A 22,769-nucleotide genomic window follows, 5' to 3' on the forward strand; every position below is an offset into this window, starting at 1 on the left:
CATCCATCCTCCTGCGCACAACTCTATCCATAGTCCACGCCTCGCAACCATACAACCTTGTTGGAACCACTATTCCTTCAAACATACCCATTTTTGCTTTCCGAGATAATGTTCTCGACTTCCACACATTCTTCAAGGCTCCCAGGATTTTCGCCCCCTCCCCCACCCTATGATCTACTTCCGCTTCCATGGTTCCATCCGCTGCCGGATCCACTCCCAGATATCTAAAACACTTTACTTCCTCCAGTTTTTCTCCATTCAAACTTACCTCCCAATTGACTTGACCCTCAACCCTACTGTACCTAAATACCTTGCTCTTATTCACATTTACTCTTAACTTTCTTCTTTCACACTACCAAACTCAGTCACCAGCTTCTGCAGTTTCTCACATGAATCAGCCACCAGTGCTGTATCATCAGTGAACAACAACTGACTCACTTCCCAAGCTCTCTCATCCCCAATAGACTTCATACTTGCCCCTCTTTCCAAAACTCTTGCATTTACCTCCCTAACAACCCCATCCATAAACAAATTAAACAACCATGGAGACACCACACACCCCTGCTGCAAACCTACATTCACTGAGAACCAATCACTTTCCTCTCTTCCTACAGGAACACATGCCTTACATCCTCGATAAAAACTTTTCACTGCTTCTAACAACTTGCCTCCCACACCATATATTCTTAATACCTTCCACAGAGCATCTCTATCAACTCTATCATATGCCTTCTCCAGATCCATAAATGCTACATACAAATCCATTTGCTTTTCTAAGTATTTCTCACATACATTCTTCAAAGCAAACACCTGATCCACACATCCTCTACCACTTCTGAAACCACACTGCTCTTCCCCAATCTGATGCTCTGTACATGCCTTCACCCTCTCAATCAATACCCTCCCATATAATTTACCAGGAATACTCAACAAACTTATACCTCTGTAATTTGAGCACTCTCTCTTATCCCCTTTGCCTTTGTACAATGGCACTATGCATGCATTCCGCCAATCCTCAGGCACCTCACCATGAGTCATACATACATTAGATAACCTTACCAACCAGTCAATAATACAGTCACCCCCTTTTTTAATAAATTCCACTGCAATACCATCCAAACCTGCTGCCTTGCCGGCTTTCATCTTCCACAAAGCTTTTACTACCTCTTCTCTGTTTACCAAATCATTTTCCCTAACCCTCTCACTTTGCACACCACCTCGAACAAAACACCCTATATCTGCCACTCTATCATCAAACACATTCAACAAACCTTCAAAATATATATATATATTACAGTATATATATATTATATATACAGTATATATATATTACAGTAATATATATGTAGGTTTGCGGCAGGGGTGTGTGATGTCTCCATGGTTGTTTAATTTGTTTATGGATGGGGTTGTTAGGGAGGTAAATGCAAGAGTTCTGGAAAGAGGGGCAAGTATGAAGTCTGTTGGGGATGAGAGAGCTTGGGAAGTGAGTCAGTTGTTGTTCACTGATGATACAGCGCTGGTGGCTGATTCATGTGAGAAACTGCAGAAGCTGGTGACTGAGTTTGGTAATGTGTGTGAAAGAAGAAAGTTAAGAGTAAATGTGAATAAGAGCAAGGTTATTAGGTACAGTAGGGTTGAGGGTCAAGTCAATTGGGAGGTAGTTTGAATGGAGAAAAACTGGAGGAAGTAAAGTGTTTTAGATATCAGGGAGTGGATCTGGCAGCGGATGGAACCATGGAAGCGGAAGTGGATCATAGGGTGGGGGAGGGGGCGAAATTCTGGGAGCCTTGAAGAATGTGTGGAAGTCGAGAACATTATCTCGGAAAGCAAAAATGGGTATGTTTGAAGGAATAGTGGTTCCAACAATGTTGTATGGTTGCGAGGCGTGGGCTATGGATAGAGTTGTGCGCAGGAGGATGGATGTGCTGGAAATGAGATGTTTGAGGACAATGTGTGGTGTGAGGTGGTTTGATCGAGTAAGTAACGTAAGGGTAAGAGGTATGTGTGGAAATAAAAAGAGCGTGGTTGAGAGAGCAGAAGAGGGTGTTTTGAAATGGTTTGGGCACATGGAGATAATGAGTGAGGAAAGATTGACCAAGAGGATGTATGTGTTGGAGGTGGAGGGAACGAGGAGAAGTGGGAGACCAAATTGGAGGTGGAAAGATGGAGTGAAAAAGATTTTGTGTGATCGGGGCCTGAACATGCAGGAGGGTGAAAGGAGGGCAAGGAATAGAGTGAATTGGATCAATGTGGTACACCAGGGTTGACGTGCTGTCAGTGGATTGAATCAGGGCATGTGAAGCGTCTGGGGTAAACCATGGAAAGCTGTGTAGGGATGTGTATTTGCGTGTGTGGACGTATGTATATACATGTGTGTGCTTGTGGGTTGGGCCATTTCTTTCGTCTGTTTCTTTGCGCTACCTCGCAAACGCGGGAGACAGCGACAAAGCAAAAAAAAAGATTTATATATATATATATATATATATATATATATATATATATATATATATATATATATATATATATATATTTTTGATTTTCCAAAAGAAGGAACAGAGGGGGCCAGGTGAGGATATTCCAAAAAAGGCCCAGTCCTCTGTTCTTAACGCTACCTCGCTAACGCTGGAAATGGCGAATAGTTTAAATGAAAAAGAAAAAGAAATTATATATATGTATATATATATATATTTTTTTTTTTTTTTTATACTTTGTCGCTGTCTCCCGCGTTTGCGAGGTAGCGCAAGGAAACAGACGAAAGAAATGGCCCACCCCCCCCCATACACATGTATATACATACGTCCACACACGCAAATATACATACCTACACAGCTTTCCATGGTTTACCCCAGACGCTTCACATGCCTTGATTCAATCCACTGACAGCACGTCAACCCCGGTATACCACATTGCTCCAATTCACTCTATTCCTTGCCCTCCTTTCACCCTCCTGCATGTTCAGGCCCCGATCACACAAAATCTTTTTCACTCCATCTTTCCACCTCCAATTTGGTCTCCCTCTTCTCCTCGTTCCCTCCACCTCCGACACATATATCCTCTTGGTCAATCTTTCCTCACTCATTCTCTCCATGTGCCCAAACCACTTCAAAACACCCTTTTCTGCTCTCTCAACCACGCTCTTTTTATTTCCACACATCTCTCTTACCCTTACGTTACTCACTCGATCAAACCACCTCACACCACACATTGTCCTCAAACATCTCATTTCCAGCACATCCATCCTCCTGCGCACAACTCTATCCATAGCCCACGCCTCGCAACCATATAACATTGTTGGAACCACTATTCCTTCAAACATGCACATTTTTGCTTTCCGAGATAATGTTCTCGCCTTCCACACGTTTCAGTGCTCTCAGAACTTTCGCCCCCTCCCCCACCCTGAGACTCACTTCCACTTCCATGGTTCCATCCACTGCTAAATCCACTCCCAGATATCTAAAACACTTCACTTGCTCCAATTTTTCTTCCTTCAAACTTACCTCCCAGTTGACTTCACTTCCTCCAATTTTCTTCATTCAAACTTACCTCCCAATTGACTTGTCCCTCAACCCTACTGTACCTAGTGACCTTACTCTTATTCACATTTACTCTCAGCTTTCTTCTTTCACACACTTTACCAAACTCAGTCACAACTGCAGTTTCTCACCCGAATCAGCCACCAGCACTGTATCATCAGCGAACAACAACTGACTCACTTCCCAAGCCCTCTCATCCACAATAGACTGCATACTTGCCCCTCTCTCCAAAACTCTTACATTCACCTCCCCAACAACCCCATCCATAAACAAATTAAATAACCATGGAGACATCATGCACCCCTGCCGCAAACCAACATTCACTGAGAACCAGTCACTTTCCTCTCTTCCCACTCATACACATGCCTTACATCCTCAATTAAAACTTTTCACTGCTTCTAGCAACTTGCCTTCCACACCATATACTCTTAATACCTTTCACAGAGCATCTCTATCAACTCTATTATATGCCTTCTCCAGATCCATAAATGCTATATACAAATCCATTTGTTTTTCTAAGTATTTTTCATATACATTCTTCAAAGCGAACACCTGATCCACACATCCTCTACCCTTTCTGAAACCACACTGCTCTTCCCAATCTGATGCTCTGTACATGCCTTCACCTTCTCGATCAATACCCTCCCATATAATTTCCCAGGAATACTCAACAAACTTATACCTCTGTGATTTGAGCACTCACCTTTATCCCCTTTGCCTTTGTACACTGGCACTATGCAAGCATTCTGCCAATCCTCAAGCACTTCACCATAAGCCATACATACACTGAATATCCTCACCAACCAGTCAACAACACAGTCACCCCTTTTTTCAATAAATTCTACTGTAATATATATATATATATATATATATATATATATATATATATATATATATATATATATATTTTTTTTTTTTTTTTCCCGCTGTCTCCCGTGTTTGTGAGGTAGCGCAAGGAAACAGACGAAAGAAATGGCCCAACCCACCCCCATACACATGCCTTGATTCAATCCACTGACAGCACGTCAACCCCGGTATACCACATCGCTCCAATTCACTCTATTCTTTGCCCTCCTTTCACCCTCCTGCATGTTCAGGCCCCAATCACACAAAATCTTTTTCACTCCATCTTTCCACCTCCAATTTGGTCTCCCTCTTCTCCTCGTTCCCTCCACCTCCGACACATATATCCTCTTGGTCAATCTTTCCTCACTCATTCTCTCCATGTGACCAAACCATTTCAAAACACCTTCTTCTGCTCTCTCAACCACGCTCTTTTTATTTCCACACATCTCTCTTACCCTTACGTTACTTACTCGATCAAACCACCTCACACCACACATTGTCCTCAAACATCTAATTTCCAGCACATCCATCCTCCTGCGCACAACTCTATCCATAGTCCACGCCTCGCAACCATACAACCTTGTTGGAACCACTATTCCTTCAAACATACCCATTTTTGCTTTCCGAGATAATGTTCTCGACTTCCACACATTCTTCAAGGCTCCCAGAATTTTTGCCCTCTCCCCCACCCTATGATCCACTTCCGCTTCCATGGTTCCATCCGCTGCCAGATCCACTCCCAGATATCTAAAACACTTCACTTCCTCCAGTTTTTCTCCATTCAAACTCACCTCCCAATTGAATTGACCCTCAACCCTACTGTACCTAATAACCTTGCTCTTATTCACATTTACTCTTAACTTTCTTCTTTCACACACTTTACCAAACTCAGTCACCAGCTTCTGCAGTTTCTCACATGAATCAGCCACCAGCGCTGTATCATCAGCAAACAACAACTGACTCACTTCCCAAGCTCTCTCATCCCCAACAGACTTCATACTTGCCCCTCTTTCCAAAACTCTTGCATTCACCTCCCTAACAACCCCATCCATAAACAAATTAAACAACCATGGATACATCACACACCCCTGCCGCAAACCTACATTCACTGAGAACCAATCACTTTCCTCTCTTCCTACACGTACACATGCCTTACATCCTCGATAAAAACTTTTCACTGCTTTTAACAACTTGCCTCCCACACCATATATTCTTAATACCTTCCACAGAGCATCTCTATCAACTCTATCATATGCCTTCTCCAGATCCATAAATGCTACATACAAATCCATTTGCTTTTCTAAGTATTTCTCACATACATTCTTCAAAGCAAACACCTGATCCACACATCCTCTACCACTTCTGAAACCACACTGCTCTTCCCCAATCTGATGCTCTGTACATGCCTTCACCCTCTCAATCAATACCCTCCCATATAATTTGCCAGGAATACTCAACAAACTTATACCTCTGTAATTTGAGCACTCACTCTTATCCCCTTTGCCTTTGTACAATGGCACTATGCACGCATTCCGCCAATCCTCAGGCACCTCACCATGAGTCATACATACATTAAATAATATATATATATATATATATATATATATATATATTTTTGCCGCTGTCTCCCACGTTTGCGAGGTAGCGCAAGGAAACAGACAAAAGAAATGGCCCAACCCACCCCCATACACATGTATATACATACGTCCACACACGCAAATATACATACCTACACAGCTTTCCATGGTTCACCCCAGACGCTTCACATGCCCTGATTCAATCCACTGACAGCACGTCAACCCCGGTATACCACATCGATCCAATTCACTCTATTCCTTGCCCTCCTTTCACCCTCCTGCATGTTCAGGCCCCGATCACACAAAATCTTTTTCACTCCATCTTTCCACCTCCAATTTGGTCTCCCACTTCTCCTCGTTCCCTCCACCTCCGACACATATATCCTCTTGGTCAATCTTTCCTCACTCATTCTCTCCATGTGCTCAAACCATTTCAAAACACCCTCTTCTGCTCTCTCAACCACGCTCTTTTTATTTCCACACATCTCTCTTACCCTTATGTTACTTACTCGATTAAACCACCTCACACCACACATTGTCCTCAAACATCTCATTTCCAGTACATCCATCCTCCTGCGCACAACTCTATCCATAGCCCACGCCTCACAACCATACAACATTGTTGGAACCACTATTCCTTCAAACATACCCATTTTTGCTTTCCGAGATAATGTTCTCGACTTCCACACATTCTTCAAGGCTCCCAGGATTTTCGCCCCCTCCCCCACCCTATGATCTACTTCCGCTTCCATGGTTCCATCCGCTGCCGGATCCACTCCCAGATATCTAAAACACTTTACTTCCTCCAGTTTTTCTCCATTCAAACTTACCTCCCAATTGACTTGACCCTCAACCCTACTGTACCTAAATACCTTGCTCTTATTCACATTTACTCTTAACTTTCTTCTTTCACACTACCAAACTCAGTCACCAGCTTCTGCAGTTTCTCACATGAATCAGCCACCAGTGCTGTATCATCAGTGAACAACAACTGACTCACTTCCCAAGCTCTCTCATCCCCAATAGACTTCATACTTGCCCCTCTTTCCAAAACTCTTGCATTTACCTCCCTAACAACCCCATCCATAAACAAATTAAACAACCATGGAGACACCACACACCCCTGCTGCAAACCTACATTCACTGAGAACCAATCACTTTCCTCTCTTCCTACAGGAACACATGCCTTACATCCTCGATAAAAACTTTTCACTGCTTCTAACAACTTGCCTCCCACACCATATATTCTTAATACCTTCCACAGAGCATCTCTATCAACTCTATCATATGCCTTCTCCAGATCCATAAATGCTACATACAAATCCATTTGCTTTTCTAAGTATTTCTCACATACATTCTTCAAAGCAAACACCTGATCCACACATCCTCTACCACTTCTGAAACCACACTGCTCTTCCCCAATCTGATGCTCTGTACATGCCTTCACCCTCTCAATCAATACCCTCCCATATAATTTACCAGGAATACTCAACAAACTTATACCTCTGTAATTTGAGCACTCTCTCTTATCCCCTTTGCCTTTGTACAATGGCACTATGCATGCATTCCGCCAATCCTCAGGCACCTCACCATGAGTCATACATACATTAGATAACCTTACCAACCAGTCAATAATACAGTCACCCCCTTTTTTAATAAATTCCACTGCAATACCATCCAAACCTGCTGCCTTGCCGGCTTTCATCTTCCACAAAGCTTTTACTACCTCTTCTCTGTTTACCAAATCATTTTCCCTAACCCTCTCACTTTGCACACCACCTCGACCAAAACACCCTATATCTGCCACTCTATCATCAAACACATTCAACAAACCTTCAAAATATATATATATATTACAGTATATATATATTATATATACAGTATATATATATTACAGTAATATATATGTAGGTTTGCGGCAGGGGTGTGTGATGTCTCCATGGTTGTTTAATTTGTTTATGGATGGGGTTGTTAGGGAGGTAAATGCAAGAGTTTTGGAAAGAGGGGCAAGTATGAAGTCTGTTGGGGATGAGAGAGCTTGGGAAGTGAGTCAGTTGTTGTTCACTGATGATACAGCGCTGGTGGCTGATTCATGTGAGAAACTGCAGAAGCTGGTGACTGAGTTTGGTAATGTGTGTGAAAGAAGAAAGTTAAGAGTAAATGTGAATAAGAGCAAGGTTATTAGGTACAGTAGGGTTGAGGGTCAAGTCAATTGGGAGGTAAGTTTGAATGGAGAAAAACTGGAGGAAGTAAAGTGTTTTAGATATCTGGGAGTGGATCTGGCAGCGGATGGAACCATGGAAGCGGAAGTGGATCATAGGGTGGGGGAGGGGGCGGAAATTCTGGGAGCCTTGAAGAATGTGTGGAAGTCGAGAACATTATCTCGGAAAGCAAAAATGGGTATGTTTGAAGGAATAGTGGTTCCAACAATGTTGTATGGTTGCGAGGCGTGGGCTATGGATAGAGTTGTGCGCAGGAGGATGGATGTGCTGGAAATGAGATGTTTGAGGACAATGTGTGGTGTGAGGTGGTTTGATCGAGTAAGTAACGTAAGGGTAAGAGGTATGTGTGGAAATAAAAAGAGCGTGGTTGAGAGAGCAGAAGAGGGTGTTTTGAAATGGTTTGGGCACATGGAGATAATGAGTGAGGAAAGATTGACCAAGAGGATATATGTGTTGGAGGTGGAGGGAACGAGGAGAAGTGGGAGACCAAATTGGAGGTGGAAAGATGGAGTGAAAAAGATTTTGTGTGATCGGGGCCTGAACATGCAGGAGGGTGAAAGGAGGGCAAGGAATAGAGTGAATTGGATCAATGTGGTACACCAGGGTTGACGTGCTGTCAGTGGATTGAATCAGGGCATGTGAAGCGTCTGGGGTAAACCATGGAAAGCTGTGTAGGGATGTGTATTTGCGTGTGTGGACGTATGTATATACATGTGTATGCTTGTGGGTTGGGCCATTTCTTTCGTCTGTTTCCTTGCGCTACCTCGCAAACGCGGGAGACAGCGACAAAGCAAAAAAAAAGATTTATATATATATATATATATATATATATATATATATATATATATATATATATATATATATATATATATTTTTTGATTTTCCAAAAGAAGGAACAGAGGGGGCCAGGTGAGGATATTCCAAAAAAGGCCCAGTCCTCTGTTCCTAACGCTACCTCGCTAACGCTGGAAATGGCGAATAGTTTAAATGAAAAAGAAAAAAGAAATTATATATATGTATATATATATATAATATATTTTTTTTTTTTATACTTTGTCGCTGTCTCCCGCGTTTGCGAGGTAGCGCAAGGAAACAGACGAAAGAAATGGCCCAACCCCCCCCCCCCATACACATGTATATACATACGTCCACACACGCAAATATACATACCTACACAGCTTTCCATGGTTTACCCCAGACGCTTCACATGCCTTGATTCAATCCACTGACAGCACGTCAACCCCGGTATACCACATCGCTCCAATTCACTCTATTCCTTGCCCTCCTTTCACCCTCCTGCATGTTCAGGCCCCGATCACACAAAATCTTTTTCACTCCATCTTTCCACCTCCAATTTGGTCTCCCTCTTCTCCTCGTTCCCTCCACCTCCGACACATATATCCTCTTGGTCAATCTTTCCTCACTCATTCTCTCCATGTGCCCAAACCACTTCAAAACACCCTCTTTTGCTCTCTCAACCACGCTCTTTTTATTTCCACACATCTCTCTTACCCTTACGTTACTCACTCGATCAAACCACCTCACACCACACATTGTCCTCAAACATCTCATTTCCAGCACATCCATCCTCCTGCGCACAACTGTATCCATAGCCCACGCCTCGCAACAATACAACATTGTTGGAACCACTATTCCTTCAAACATACCCATTTTTGCTTTCCGAGATAATGTTCTCGACTTCCACACATTCTTCAAGGCCCCCAGAATTTTCGCCCCCTCCCCCACCCTATGATCCACTTCCGCTTCCATGGTTCCATCCGCTGCCAGATCCACTCCCAGATATCTAAAACACTTCACTTCCTCCAGTTTTTCTCCATTCAAACTCACCTCCCAATTGACTTGACCCTCAACCTTACTGTACCTAATAACCTTGCTCTTATTCACATTTACTCTTAACTTTCTTCTTCCACACACTTTACCAAACTCAGTCACCAGCTTCTGCAGTTTCTCACATGAATCAGCCACCAGCGCTGTGTCATCAGCTAACAACAACTGACTCACTTCCCAAGCTCTCTCATCCCCAACAGACTTCATACTTGCCCCTCTTTCCAAAACTCTTGCATTTACCTCCCTAACAACCCCATTCATAAACAAATTAAACAACCATGGAGACATCACACACCCCTGCCGCAAACCTACATTCACTGAGAACCAATCACTTTCCTCTCTTCCTACACGTACACATGCCTTACATCCTCGATAAAAACTTTTCACTGCTTCTAACAACTTTCCTCCCACACCATATATTCTTAATACCTTCCACAGAGCATCTCTATCAACTCTATCATATGCCTTCTCCAGATCCATAAATGCTACATACAAATTCATTTGCTTTTCTAAGTATTTCTCACATACATTCTTCAAAGCAAACACCTGATCCACACATCCTCTACCGCTTCTGAAACCACACTGCTCTTCCCCAATCTGATGCTCTGTACATGCTCTGTACATATATATATATATATATATATATATATATATATATGCGCGAGGTAGCACAAGGAAACAGACGAAAGAAATGGCCCAACCCACCCCCATACACATGTATATACATACACGTCCCCACACGCAAATATACATACCCATACACCTCAATGTACACATAAATATACACAGACAGACATATACATATATACACATGCACACAATTCACACTGCCTTTATTCATTCCCATCGCCACCTCGCCACACATGGAATAACATCCCCCCTCATGTGTGCGAGGTAGCGCTAGGAAAAGACAACAAAGGCCCCATTCATTCACACTCAGTCTCTAGCTGTCATGCAATAATGCCTTTCACCCTCCCGAATGTTGAGGCCCCGATCACTCAAAATCTTTTTCACTCCATCTTTCCTCCTCCAATTTGGTCTCCCACTTCTCCTCATTCCCTCCACCTCCGACACATATATCCTCTTGTTCAATCTTTCCTCACTCATTCTCTCCATGTGCCCAAACCATTTCAAAACACCCTCTTCTGCTCTCTCAATCACGCTCTTCTTATTTCCACACATCTCTCGTACCCTTACATTACTTACTCGATCAAACCACCTCACACCACATATTGTCCTCAAACATCTCATTTCCAGCACATCCACCCTCCTGCGCACTACTCTATCCATAGCCCACGCCTCGCAACCATACAACATTGTTGGAACCACTATTCCTTCAAACATAGCCATTTTTGCTTTCCGAGATAATGTTCTCGACTTCCACACGTTCTTCAAGGCTCCCAGGATTTTTGCCCCCTCCCCCACCCTATGATTCACTTCCACTTCCATGGTTCCATCCACTGCCAAATCCACTCCCAGATATCTAAAACACTTTACTTCCTCCAGTATTTCTCCATTCAAACTTACCTCCCAATTGACTTGACCCTCAACCCTACTCTACCTAATAACCTTGCTCTTATTCACATTTACTCTTAACTTTCGTCTTTCACACACTTTACCAAACTCAGTCACCAGCTTCTGCAGTAAATTCTAGATTGATATGGGTAAAACTGAACGTTGATGGAGAGAGATGGGTCATTATTGGTGCATATGCACCTGGGCATGAGAAGAAAGATCATGAGAGGCAAGTGTTTTGGTGAGTGGTGGTATGAAGAAGTAAGATTATTAGTGAAAGAGAAGAGAGAGGCATTTGGACAATTTTTGCAGGGAAAAAGTGCAAATGAGTGGGAGAAGTATAAAAGAAAGAGGCAGGAGGTCAAGAGAAAGGTGCAAGAGGTGAAAAAGATGGCAAATGAGAGTTGGGGTGAGAGAGTATCATTAGATTTCAGGGAGAATAAAGAGATGTTTTGGAAGGAGGTAAATAAAGTGCGTAAGACAAAGGAGCAAATGGGAACTTCAGTGAAGGGGGCTAATGGGGAGGTGATAACAAGTAGTGGTGATGTGAGAAGGAGATGGAGTGAGTATTTTGAAGGTTTGTTGGATGTGTTTGATGATAGAGTGGCAGATATAGGGTGTTTTGGTCGAGATGGTGTGCAAAGTGAGAGGGTTAGGGAAAATGATTTGTTAAATAGAGAAGAGGTAGTAAAAGCTTTACGGAAGATGAAAGCCAGCAATGCAGCAGGTTTGGATGGTATTGCAGTGGAAGTTATTAAAAAAGGGGGTGACTGTATTGTTGACTGGTTGGTAAGGTTATTTAATGTATGTATGATTCATGGTGAGGTGCCTGAGGATTGATGGAATGCTTGCATAGTGCCATTGTACAAAGGCAAAGGTGATAAGAGTGATTGCTCAAATTACAGAGGTATAAGTTTGTTGAGTATTCCTGGTAAATTATATGGGAGGGTATTGATTGAGAGGGTGAAGGCATGTACAGAGCATCAGATTGGGGAAGAGCAGTGTGGTTTCAGAAGTGGTAGAGGATGTGTGGATCAGGTGTTTGCTTTGAAGAATGTATGTGAGAAATACTTAGAAAAACAAATGGATTTGTATGTAGCATTATGGATCTGGAGAAGGCATATGATAGAGTTGATAGAGATGCTCTGTGGAAGGTACTAAGTATATATGGTGTGGGAGGCAAGTTGTTAGAAGTAGTGAAAAGTTTTTATTGAGGATGTAAGGCATATGTACATGTAGGAAGAGAGGAAAGTGATTGGTTCTCAGTGAATGTAGGTTTGCGGCATGGGTGTATGATGTCTCCATGGTTGTTTAATTTGTTTATGGATGGGGTTGTTAGGGAGGTGAATGGAAGAGTTTTGGAAAGAGGGGCAAGTATGCAGTCTTGTGGATGAGAGAGCTTGGGAAGTGAGTCAGTTGTTGTTCGCTGATGATAGAGTGCTGGTGGCTGATTCGGGTGAGAAGCTGCAGAAGCTGGTGACTGAGTTTGGTAAAACGTGTGAAAGAAGAAAGCTGAGAGTAAATGTGAATAAGAGCAAGGTTATTAGGTACAGTAGGGTTGAGGGACAAGTCTGTTGGGAGGTAAGTTTGAATGGAGAAAAACTGGAGGAAGTGAAGTGTTTTAGATATCTGGGAATGGATTTGGCAGCAGATGGAACCATGGAAGCGGAAGTGAATCATAGGGTGGGGGAGGGGGCGAAAGTTTTTGGGAGCGTTGAAGAATGTGTGGAAGTTTAGAACATTATCTTGGAATTCAAAAATGGGTATATTTGAAGGAATAGTGGTTCCAACAATGTTATATGGTTGCGAGGCGTGGGCTATGGATAGAGTTGTGCGGAGGAGGGTGGATATGCTGGAAATGAGATGTTTTAGGACAATATGTGGTGTGAGGTGGTTTGATCGAGTAAGTAATAATAGGGTAAGAGAGATGAGTGGTAATAAAAAGAGTATGGTTGAGAGAGCAGAAGAGGGTGTGTTGAAATGGCTTGGTCACATGGAGAGAATGAGTGAGGAAAGATTGACCAAGAGGATATATGTGTCAGAGGTGGAGGGAACAATGAGAATTGGGAGACCAAATTGGAGGTGGAACGATGGAGTGAAAAAGATTTTGAGTGATTGGGGCCTGAACATACAGGAGGGTGAAAGGTGTGCAAGGAATAGAGTGAATTGGAACAATGTGGTATACCGGGATCGACGTGCTGTCAATGGATTGAACCAGGGCATGTGAAGCGTCTGGGGTAAACCATGGAAAGTTCTGTGGGGCCTGGATGTGGAAAGGGAGCTGTGGTTTCTGTGCATTATTACATGACAGCTAGATACTTAATGTGAATAAAAGTGGCCTTTGTTGTCTTTACCTAGCGCTACCTCACGCACATTTGGGGGGAGGGGTTGGTTGTTTTCAAATGTGGCGGTGTGGCAGTGGGAATGAATAAAGGCAGACAGTATGAATTATGTGCATGTGTATATATGTATATGTCTGTGTGTGTATATATATGTATATGTTGAGATGTATAGGTATGTATATTTGCGTTTGTGGATGTGTATGTATATACATGTGTATGTGGGTGGATTGGGCCATTCTTTCGTCTGTTTCCTTGCGCTACCTCGCTAACACGGGAGACAGCGGCAAAGCAAAATAAATAAATATAAATTATGGTACTTTTACGAAGAATTACTAGCTCCCCAGTACCATGATAACTAAAGCACCCCTCAAAAGATTAGTGATGCAGTGCTTTGGTCATAACTTTGTACCATGTGATATGTAGACTGAGTGCAGTGGCCATTGTCATGGTAAAAGTAGCTGTTTCAAAATCCCAAATATTGCACCTTTTGCAAAACTGAACATTTTCCTTTATGCCAAACCAACAGGAGTGGCTTCTTGTTGGTACGGTAGCTTTTGAATGATGGGTCATTATGGAGGGGTTGCTCCACATATCTCAATGAGACATGGCGGAGTTAATGTGTATATTTTGCTTCACTTGTTATAAGTGCGGGACTGGCCATAACCTGGCGAGAAATTTCTTTAAGGGTCCATGGAGATAGTAATTTGGGCTACCAAACTTGGGAAGAAGAGTCAGTAATGCTTCCTCCCCAAGCTCTTTCTACTGCTTCACCATTCTCTGCACACTATGAAGGCCTATGCCTGTCTGGATCACAATATTCTTTAACTCCTGCTTCTTTTTGATAAGGCTGTCATTGCTGCCATTTGCTGAGTTACCATGTGTCTCCATGTTGCCAGACATGTAGCTGAACATCTTGCTTCCAAGGAAGGCACATGAAATGGTTTTAGTGGAAAGCACAATCGTTATCCCCTCGTGCCTCTATTTTTTGTATATGTTGCTGGTGTTTGGAGTGATTGTCATGTGTATGTAATGCCTAGATTGGTTGGTGCTTTGTTCAGTGGGTAAGATATATGATAATATATGCCTGACAACAAATAGAGGGAATAAAGAACATTGTTTTGAATATAAAAGCAACCAAACAAGAACAATACAAGAATCATTAAGTCAAGAATAATTCTTGGAAAATACCAAAAATGCATAAGACATAGATTTATGAATGCTCAGCAAGGGATTTGGAATGATTATTTAATGTAATACTGGGTGATTTGAGAAATTTAAATGAAGTGAATACTGAAGATTCAAAAGAAATTAGATTCAAGCTTGAAGACATTTCTTGATGAACCTAAAATAAATAACACTCTTGAAAAAAGCAGCATTATACAGAAACCAAGAAAGGGAGTTGACAAGGTGATGCAGTCTATACAAATATTGTTCTTCATCATACAAGTCAAGTGGTATGCACAACATGGTAACCCTGCCACTGTGGCAAAATCTTGTTGGAGATATTCATAGATAGGTATTGGTATTATTCTGGCCATTTTTGTCCTAGGGCTGTATGCTTGTGTGTGTGTGTGTGTCTCTCTCTCTCTCTCTCTCTCTCTCTCTCTCTCTCTCTCTCTCTCTCTCTCTCTCTCTCTCTCAAAACCTTTGGCATGCATTTGCCTGCTGCTTCCCACAGTTTCTGCATGAAAGCTGCCCACTCGAGGATGGCTTTTATGAAACTTCTTTCTTCCTTTGAACATCTGAGCTGTGGAAGTCTCAGCTTTCTTTTGTCTTTCCATCTTATGATAACCTTTCTTCCTTTAAGTGTAATGTCTACAAACATTTGCAGAGCCTGATTAATCTCTGCTTTTTTTTCACTTTTACTTTACCTAGATGTCCTTGATTAGGGCATGTTTTGCCTATGTCATCTTTCTCACTTTCAATAAAAGTATGACTTGGTTTACATGTTAATGTTCAATACCTAGAAGCTTAATTGTCTTAACTGGATTGAAGATAAGATATTGAGAAGTGCAATTTCTGTGATGTGATGTTAGGAAGGTGTTGTATTTCTTTTTCTCAATAAAGATTTCTATTTACTAATCAGTTTATTCATACATACAAGTCTGAGCAATCATCAACTGGCAAGAAGTGGGAGCCATGCCCGTAGTCTGTCAGTCTCAGACTTATCCCCTGCTTCATTTCTCCATGAGACTGTCAATGAAAGTATTGTAAATGGCACCTATGACAGGAACCTCAATAAGGAGACTGCTGTCAACAGGAACCATGCTGGGTAAGTTAAAATTGGAACATGACATGGTTGTACAGTATATGTTTTTGAGGTGACTGTGATAAAGAATTTAGAGATCCTGGTGATGAAGAATGGCCTGCTTGAGTTGATGTTATGATTATATCGATAGTGGGACTTAGCAGCGGATGGAACCATGGAAGCAGAAGTGAGCCACAGGGTGGGGGAGCGGGTGAAGGTTCTGGGAGTGTTGAAGAATATGTGGAAGGCGAGAATGTCATCTCGGAGAGCAAAAATGGATATGTTTGAAGGAAGAGTAGTTACAACAATGTTATATGGTTGTGAGGCATGGGCTATAGATAGGGTTGTATGGAGGAGGGTAGATGTGTTGGAAATGAAATGTTTAAGGACAATATGTGGTGTGAGGTGGTTTCATTAAGTAATGAAAGGGTAAGAGAGATGTGTGGTAATAAAAAGAGTGTGGTGGTTGAAAGAGCAGAAGAGGGTGTATTGAAATGGTTTGTTCACATGCAGAGAATGAGTGAGGAAAGATTGACAAAGAGGACATATGTGTCAGAGGTGGAGGGAACAAGAAGTGGGACTCCAAATTGGAGGTGGAAGGATGGAGTGAAAAAGATTTTGAGCAATCAGGGCCTGAACATACAGGAGGGTGAAAGGTGTGCAAGGAATAGAGTGAATTGGAATGATGTGGTATACTGGGGTCGACGTGCTGTCAGTGGATTGAACTAGGGCATTTGAAGCGTCTAGGGTAAACCATAGAAAGGTCTGTGGAGCCTGGATGTGGAAAGGGTGTCGTGGTTTTGATACATTACACAGAACAGCTAGAGACTGAGTGTGAACGAGTGAGGTCTTTTTCGTCTTTTCCTAGCATTACCTCGCTGGAGGAAGGGGGAGGGATGCTGTTTCCTGTGTGGCATGGTGGCGACGGGAATGGATGAAGGCAGCAAGTATGAGTATGTGCATGTGTATCTATGTATATTTCTGTGTATGTATGTATGTATATGTATGTACATGTGTGTGTGTATGGGTGTTTATGTATATATATGTGTGTATGTGTGGTTGGGCCATTCTTCGTCTGTTTCCTTGTGCTACCTCGCTGACACAGGGAACAGCAAGTAAGTATAATATATTGTATATATTGATAGAAATGGCAAAAAACCTTAAAGGCCATAGTCTTCTTGTACAAAATTCAGTGTGATAGAATGGGGATGTCTATTGATGGAAATAGCAAAGTATAACCCACTTGTAAGTGAAGTCATTCAAGAAGTGGATAGAATATTGATTATTTGCAGAGAAAATACTATTGTCTTTTTCATTTCTTTTTTTTTCAGGGCAATGGGTTGCTGGAATGAATTACCTCGAAAATCTTACAGCCTTCCTCATCGTTACAAAACACATCTCATGGGTGGGTGGCGGGGATTGGGAAGAGACTGCTCAAATAGTCCCTCCATATCTCCAATCTCCCCTTCAGAATTTAAGCAACAGTTTACTCTTATGCGGCAATGGTTCAACAATTTCACAGATGAACAAAAGAATAGAGTCTTAGCTGAGTTATTGGTAAGTGCTTTTATTGAGTAAATGGATAATTGTTACAGAATTCCATGTGAATGGGGATATATACAGTTTAGACAGAAGGGAATGGGATTTTTGGTAAGATTAATTCTTGTATGTCATTATAGGTTAATGAAGACAGTTTAGGTTATTTTGTATATTTCTCTATCTGTCTATGTATCCCCATGACTCTATTCCCATTTTCATCTGATGGATCAGTTATATGAGTATAATGCTAGCAAATATCACTTGTACACATCCTCAGCCCATGCCTAGTGCATTAATGTGAAACAAAGACTCCACTCTCATTGAATACTTCTTCCTTTCTTGCTTTGTACTCTTAATTTGTAAATCAAGTGAGACCAGTTTCTCTATCCATGCCATTTCCCTACACAAAGTGGTACCACAATTTCCCTACGCAAAGTGGTACCACTGCAGCTTTCCATAATCTCTCCTCAAATATCTCCTGAAATATCCCCAGCCCTTATCAGTTCTCTCACTGCATTGATTCATCTCTTGTATAGAATTCCTTTCCCCTTCTACTCTCTGATACTGTTTATCATCTTAACAAGCTGTTCCTGCCTTATGCTCTTCATTACTATACCATCCTAAGAAACATTTTTCTTTATATACATTGGAGGCTCCAGTCATGGATTAAAGTCCACATCAAGTCTAGGCCTTAATTGAAATTCATAAAGGATTATGAAAGGGATAAACAAGAGACAAGGGAAAGCATTTACGAATTTTGGAGGAAGTGAAGAATCTGTCATTTGAAATATGCCAGGTTATATATGCCAGGTTATAGGTATTGGGAAAGACATCAGAGGGTAGAGAGTTCCAAGGCTTTTAGGTGTAGGGAAAGAAATGGTTATCAAAACAGCCCACCTGTGAGTTACCAATGGCCACACTGTAATCATGTGATGCAGTAGCTTTCCGAGTATTTTATGGTATGCCAAATGGTGCAGGCACACAAGAGCCAGCTCTGTACACCTTTCTGAGGATTTCATCATACCACATATTCTTCCTGTATCTTCATCTGCCCTTATAATTCCAACCATTCTACACTGGTTATCTGTCTCTACTGCTCATATTTTATATTTGTCTTGATCTGTGCATGTTTTGGACAAGTGCTCCTATACACAAGCTACTTGTGTAGCATGCATTAAGTTTTTTCCATTACCAGAGCTTTAATTGCACATCCAAATTTTATCCCTTGTATGAATCTGCTATCAGCAGTAGCTTTTTGCAGCTCCTTATTTATAAATGCTTCCTCAACTTCCAGTTCTTAGCCATGCAAACAAATTTTACACTATGCTCTCCTGTCTATTTAAAGGACTTGAATTTTACATTCTTTACTGCATTCGCTTTCACCTTTCTCTCCATACATCATCAAAATGTATTACCATTCTCTCCAGCTTTTCTTTGTATCATGAAAAAACACAGCATAATCTGTACACAGCAACTGTAGCATTTTGTTTCTCCATGGTGAAGTATCACACCACAATCACCCTGGGATGGGCTGAATATAGGACACCAGCATTGGAATGCAAATACAAATACTTCATATTTTTGCGAATGTTAACAAAAGTTGAACCTCTTTAATCCGGTAACATTAGGACCTGGCCAGTATCGCACCACGGAAAATGCCGGAAACTAGAATTAGACCCCTTTGTAAATATATACCCAACCCCTAGTCTTGCCAGCTCATTCCATATACATATTGGTATGTTGTCAAAGGTAGATCAAAGCTTAACATAGGAAATGATACAACCATTAATGCTTCCAGAGAAGGTTTTTATTTTTACATCAGATTACATCAGAAGTACCCCCAGATGGAGACTCTGCAATATCTTGGACAAGGGTTTTTCACGGCATATGATGCTAATACAGGGTAGACTCGTCAGCATAATACACTTGTTCTCGGGCTAAGTTTTCCACTGCCACTAATTCTGGAAATTCATCCACAAACTTTGTCACAGCTTTGTGACGAGAAGTTAATGTAACGAATGACCATAGGTTGGTAGTTAGCTTTGGTCAACTCTTGTTACTATTGTTGTTTTATTGTTATTGTCAAGGCAGCCAGCCTTCACAGGGGTTGGGCCTTGCTGCGTCAGTACCAGCTAGGTAGCCAGTGCATACACTCTCTTATTGCTGTTGGTTGTTTGATATGGAATTGGAGTTGTATATCGATTATCTTAATACTACCTTTCATCACAAGTTACTGTGTCAGCACTATGCTTTTCACTGTACGCACTATAAACTGAAATTCCATGTCTCCTCTTAAACTTGTGTAACCATCCTTGGGAATAGTCATAGTCATAGTCTAGCTTTAGTTCTCTATGAAAAACTTTGTGCTCAATAAGCATCTTCCCAGAAATGCTTTCTCCTTCACTACGTGGGAGCTTAAACCACTTTATAAGTGCACTGTCTAATTCTGTACTCCTGGCACCTTTCAAAGTTTTCTGGAACTATAAACTTTTCTGGCTTTCATTTTCAGCAAAAAACCTGAATTTAAGAAATTAACAGGACTGTTGATCAGCTGGGCTGCAGTGTAAACAGATTTTGGTGCCTTAACCTAGGCGCACATTGAAACACAGGCAGCACAGCACAGGGCAGACACAGGACAGGGTAGTACAGCACAGCACACGGCAGCATAGGTGAGGTGTGCACATTGAGAAGCAGTCTTTTGTGGTGTGTGATATCCTTTCTGCTGTACTGCTCATGGCTAAGTTGGAATATCATTTAGATATAGATTCAGAATTGGACTCTGGAATGGAGCATTTACTTCTACTGTATGACATTAGCAAGGAAAGAAGTTGGTACAGAGAAGTGAGTACATGAAGAAATGAAGTATGCATGGAGACTTTGCCCTAATATCCAACTTGTCTGATGCAAAATTTTGGAACTACTTTCGACTAAGCAGACAACAGTTTGGTGATATGCATTGTATGATAGTGTGACATTAGTTCAGAAGGATGTATTGTCATTGCGTTTCAACCCCTGTGCAGCGCAGGCCTGCGCGTGTGTTGTGATGCCTTGCATCTCAATATGCATGCTCTCATTTGATTTAAAGATGTACAGATTTCTGTGCTGCATCGCCTATGTTGTCTGCATCTCAATGTGCGCCTAGCCTTAGCACTGCTAATAGTGGCACCTTGGTGGCAGATTCACAAACTAATGGCAACATGGGAGTTGCTGGACCACAGAGTGCAGGATTAGAGAGGTCCAACCTTTATTAATGAAGAAAAAGAAAGTATATCATTTGAAATACTTTTCTTTTTCTTTATTTTATGCTTGTTTACATTTCCTGCTGTAGATAAGATGAAAAGATGAAGTAAAGGCCTAATTTGCTCTCATTCTTTCTCTAGCTATTATGTGTAATACACTGAAACCACAGCCCCTTGTTTACAACCAGGCCCCACAGGCTTTCTGTGGTTTCCCTTGGTTGCTTCATATTCCCTGGTTCGGTCAATTGACAACATGTCGCCTTGTATATATCTCATTGCTCTATCCCAGGCACTGAGCACTCAAAAATCTTTTTCACTCAATCTTTTCATGTCTGGTTTGGTCTCCCCTTCTCCCTGTCCCCCTCCATGTCTGACACATGTATCTCCATATGTCCAAGCCATTTGGTACACCCTCTTCAGCTCTCCCAGCCATACCCTTTGTACAACCGCAGCTCCCTCTCACCTTGGTATTACTTACTCAATCAGCCTCCTTCACATCACCTATTGTTCGCAGATGTTTCATTTCCAACATATCCAACCCTCTTCATATATTTTCATCTTTAACCCATGCCTCACATCCGTACATCACTAGAACTACTTTATATTCAAACTTCCCAATTTTGCCCTCCTAGATAGGGAACTCTCAAGCCACACTTCCCTCATTGCTCCCAGAACCCTCACCTCTCACCTTCTCTGTGACTCACCTCGCTTCTATATTTCCATTTGCTGCTATATTCAGACCCAGGTATCTAAAACACTTCACTTCCTCCAAGTTTCCTCTACTCAAACTCGCACCCTGACTAATCTGTCTCTCCACACTGCTAAACCTAATACTCTGGTATTTATTTGCAAGTACTCTCATCTTCCTCCTTTCACACAGTCTCCCAAACTCAGACACCAACTTATGCAATTTCTCACTCAAATCTGCCACCAGTGCCACATCATCAGCAAACAACATTCGACTCACTTCCCAGGACCCCCACACCCTCTACAGACTGCATAGGTGCCCTCATCAGCCATGGTGACATCACCTGCCTCAGTTCCTCTTTTACCAAGAACCAATAACACTTATATCTCCCTACTTGTACACATGCCTAATTTCCTGTTGAAAATTCCCCACTGCTTCCAATACCTTATATGTATGCATTCCAATATCATCTCTGTCGCCACACTCCCATACAACTTACCAGGTACACTCATCATACTTATACCTCAGAATACTCATTTGTCCCACTTGCCTTCATACAGTGACATTTTACATGCATTCCACCAATCATCAGGCACCTTGCCATGGTCCCCACATACAGGGAAAATCCTGACCAGTCAGTCTCGACATAATCACCTCCTTTTTTGAGGAATTTAATTGTAGAACCATCAATTCCAGCTGCCTTGCCAAATTTCACATTAGACAAGGCTTTCACCACATCTCTTTTTGCCAAAACCATGAACCATGCCTCTCTCACTTTGCATACCTCCAAACCCAAACATGCTACATCTGCCACCCTATCATCAAACACATGCAACAATTCAACAAAATACTCTTTTCATCTCCACTTCATCATTTGCCCTTTTCGTTGATGTTCCCATTTATTCTTTTATTTTTCTCACACCACTAACCTGCTTCCAAAACTTCTGATTTTCCCTGAAGTTTGCTGATGCATGCTTACACCAACTCTCGTATGCCCTCTTTTTCAACCCTCGAACCATCCTCTGGTCTTTCTGCCACTTTTACTTGTTCCTCTCCTAGTCCTTTGTATTCCTTCCCAGTATGTACCACCCAGACATGTCTCTTGTCTCTTTAACCAGCAAGTTTACTCTCTTAGGCCATACTCACTACCCTCTCCTCACCAACTCACCTTT

General features: G+C 41.9%; 1 protein-coding gene and 1 long non-coding RNA gene across 2 annotated transcripts in view; both read left to right on the forward strand.

Annotated features, from left to right (window-relative positions):
• Window positions 1-22,769, forward strand: part of LOC139750888 (uncharacterized) — a 330,261-nt gene that overhangs the window by 129,304 nt on the left and 178,188 nt on the right. The gene's annotated exons all lie outside the window — the stretch shown is intronic.
• The window catches only part of LOC139750703 (uncharacterized), a 231,517-nt gene that overhangs the window by 36,817 nt on the left and 171,931 nt on the right, over window positions 1-22,769 (forward strand). Inside the window, exons 3-4 of the mRNA XM_071665380.1 lie at window positions 15,988-16,155; window positions 17,463-17,688. Coding sequence (XP_071521481.1) covers window positions 15,988-16,155; window positions 17,463-17,688 — 394 coding nt within the window. The remainder of the gene's footprint in view (window positions 1-15,987; window positions 16,156-17,462; window positions 17,689-22,769) is intronic.

The sequence above is a fragment of the Panulirus ornatus genome, chromosome 10, assembly GCF_036320965.1.
Source record: "Panulirus ornatus isolate Po-2019 chromosome 10, ASM3632096v1, whole genome shotgun sequence".
Classification (NCBI taxonomy): domain Eukaryota; kingdom Metazoa; phylum Arthropoda; class Malacostraca; order Decapoda; family Palinuridae; genus Panulirus; species Panulirus ornatus.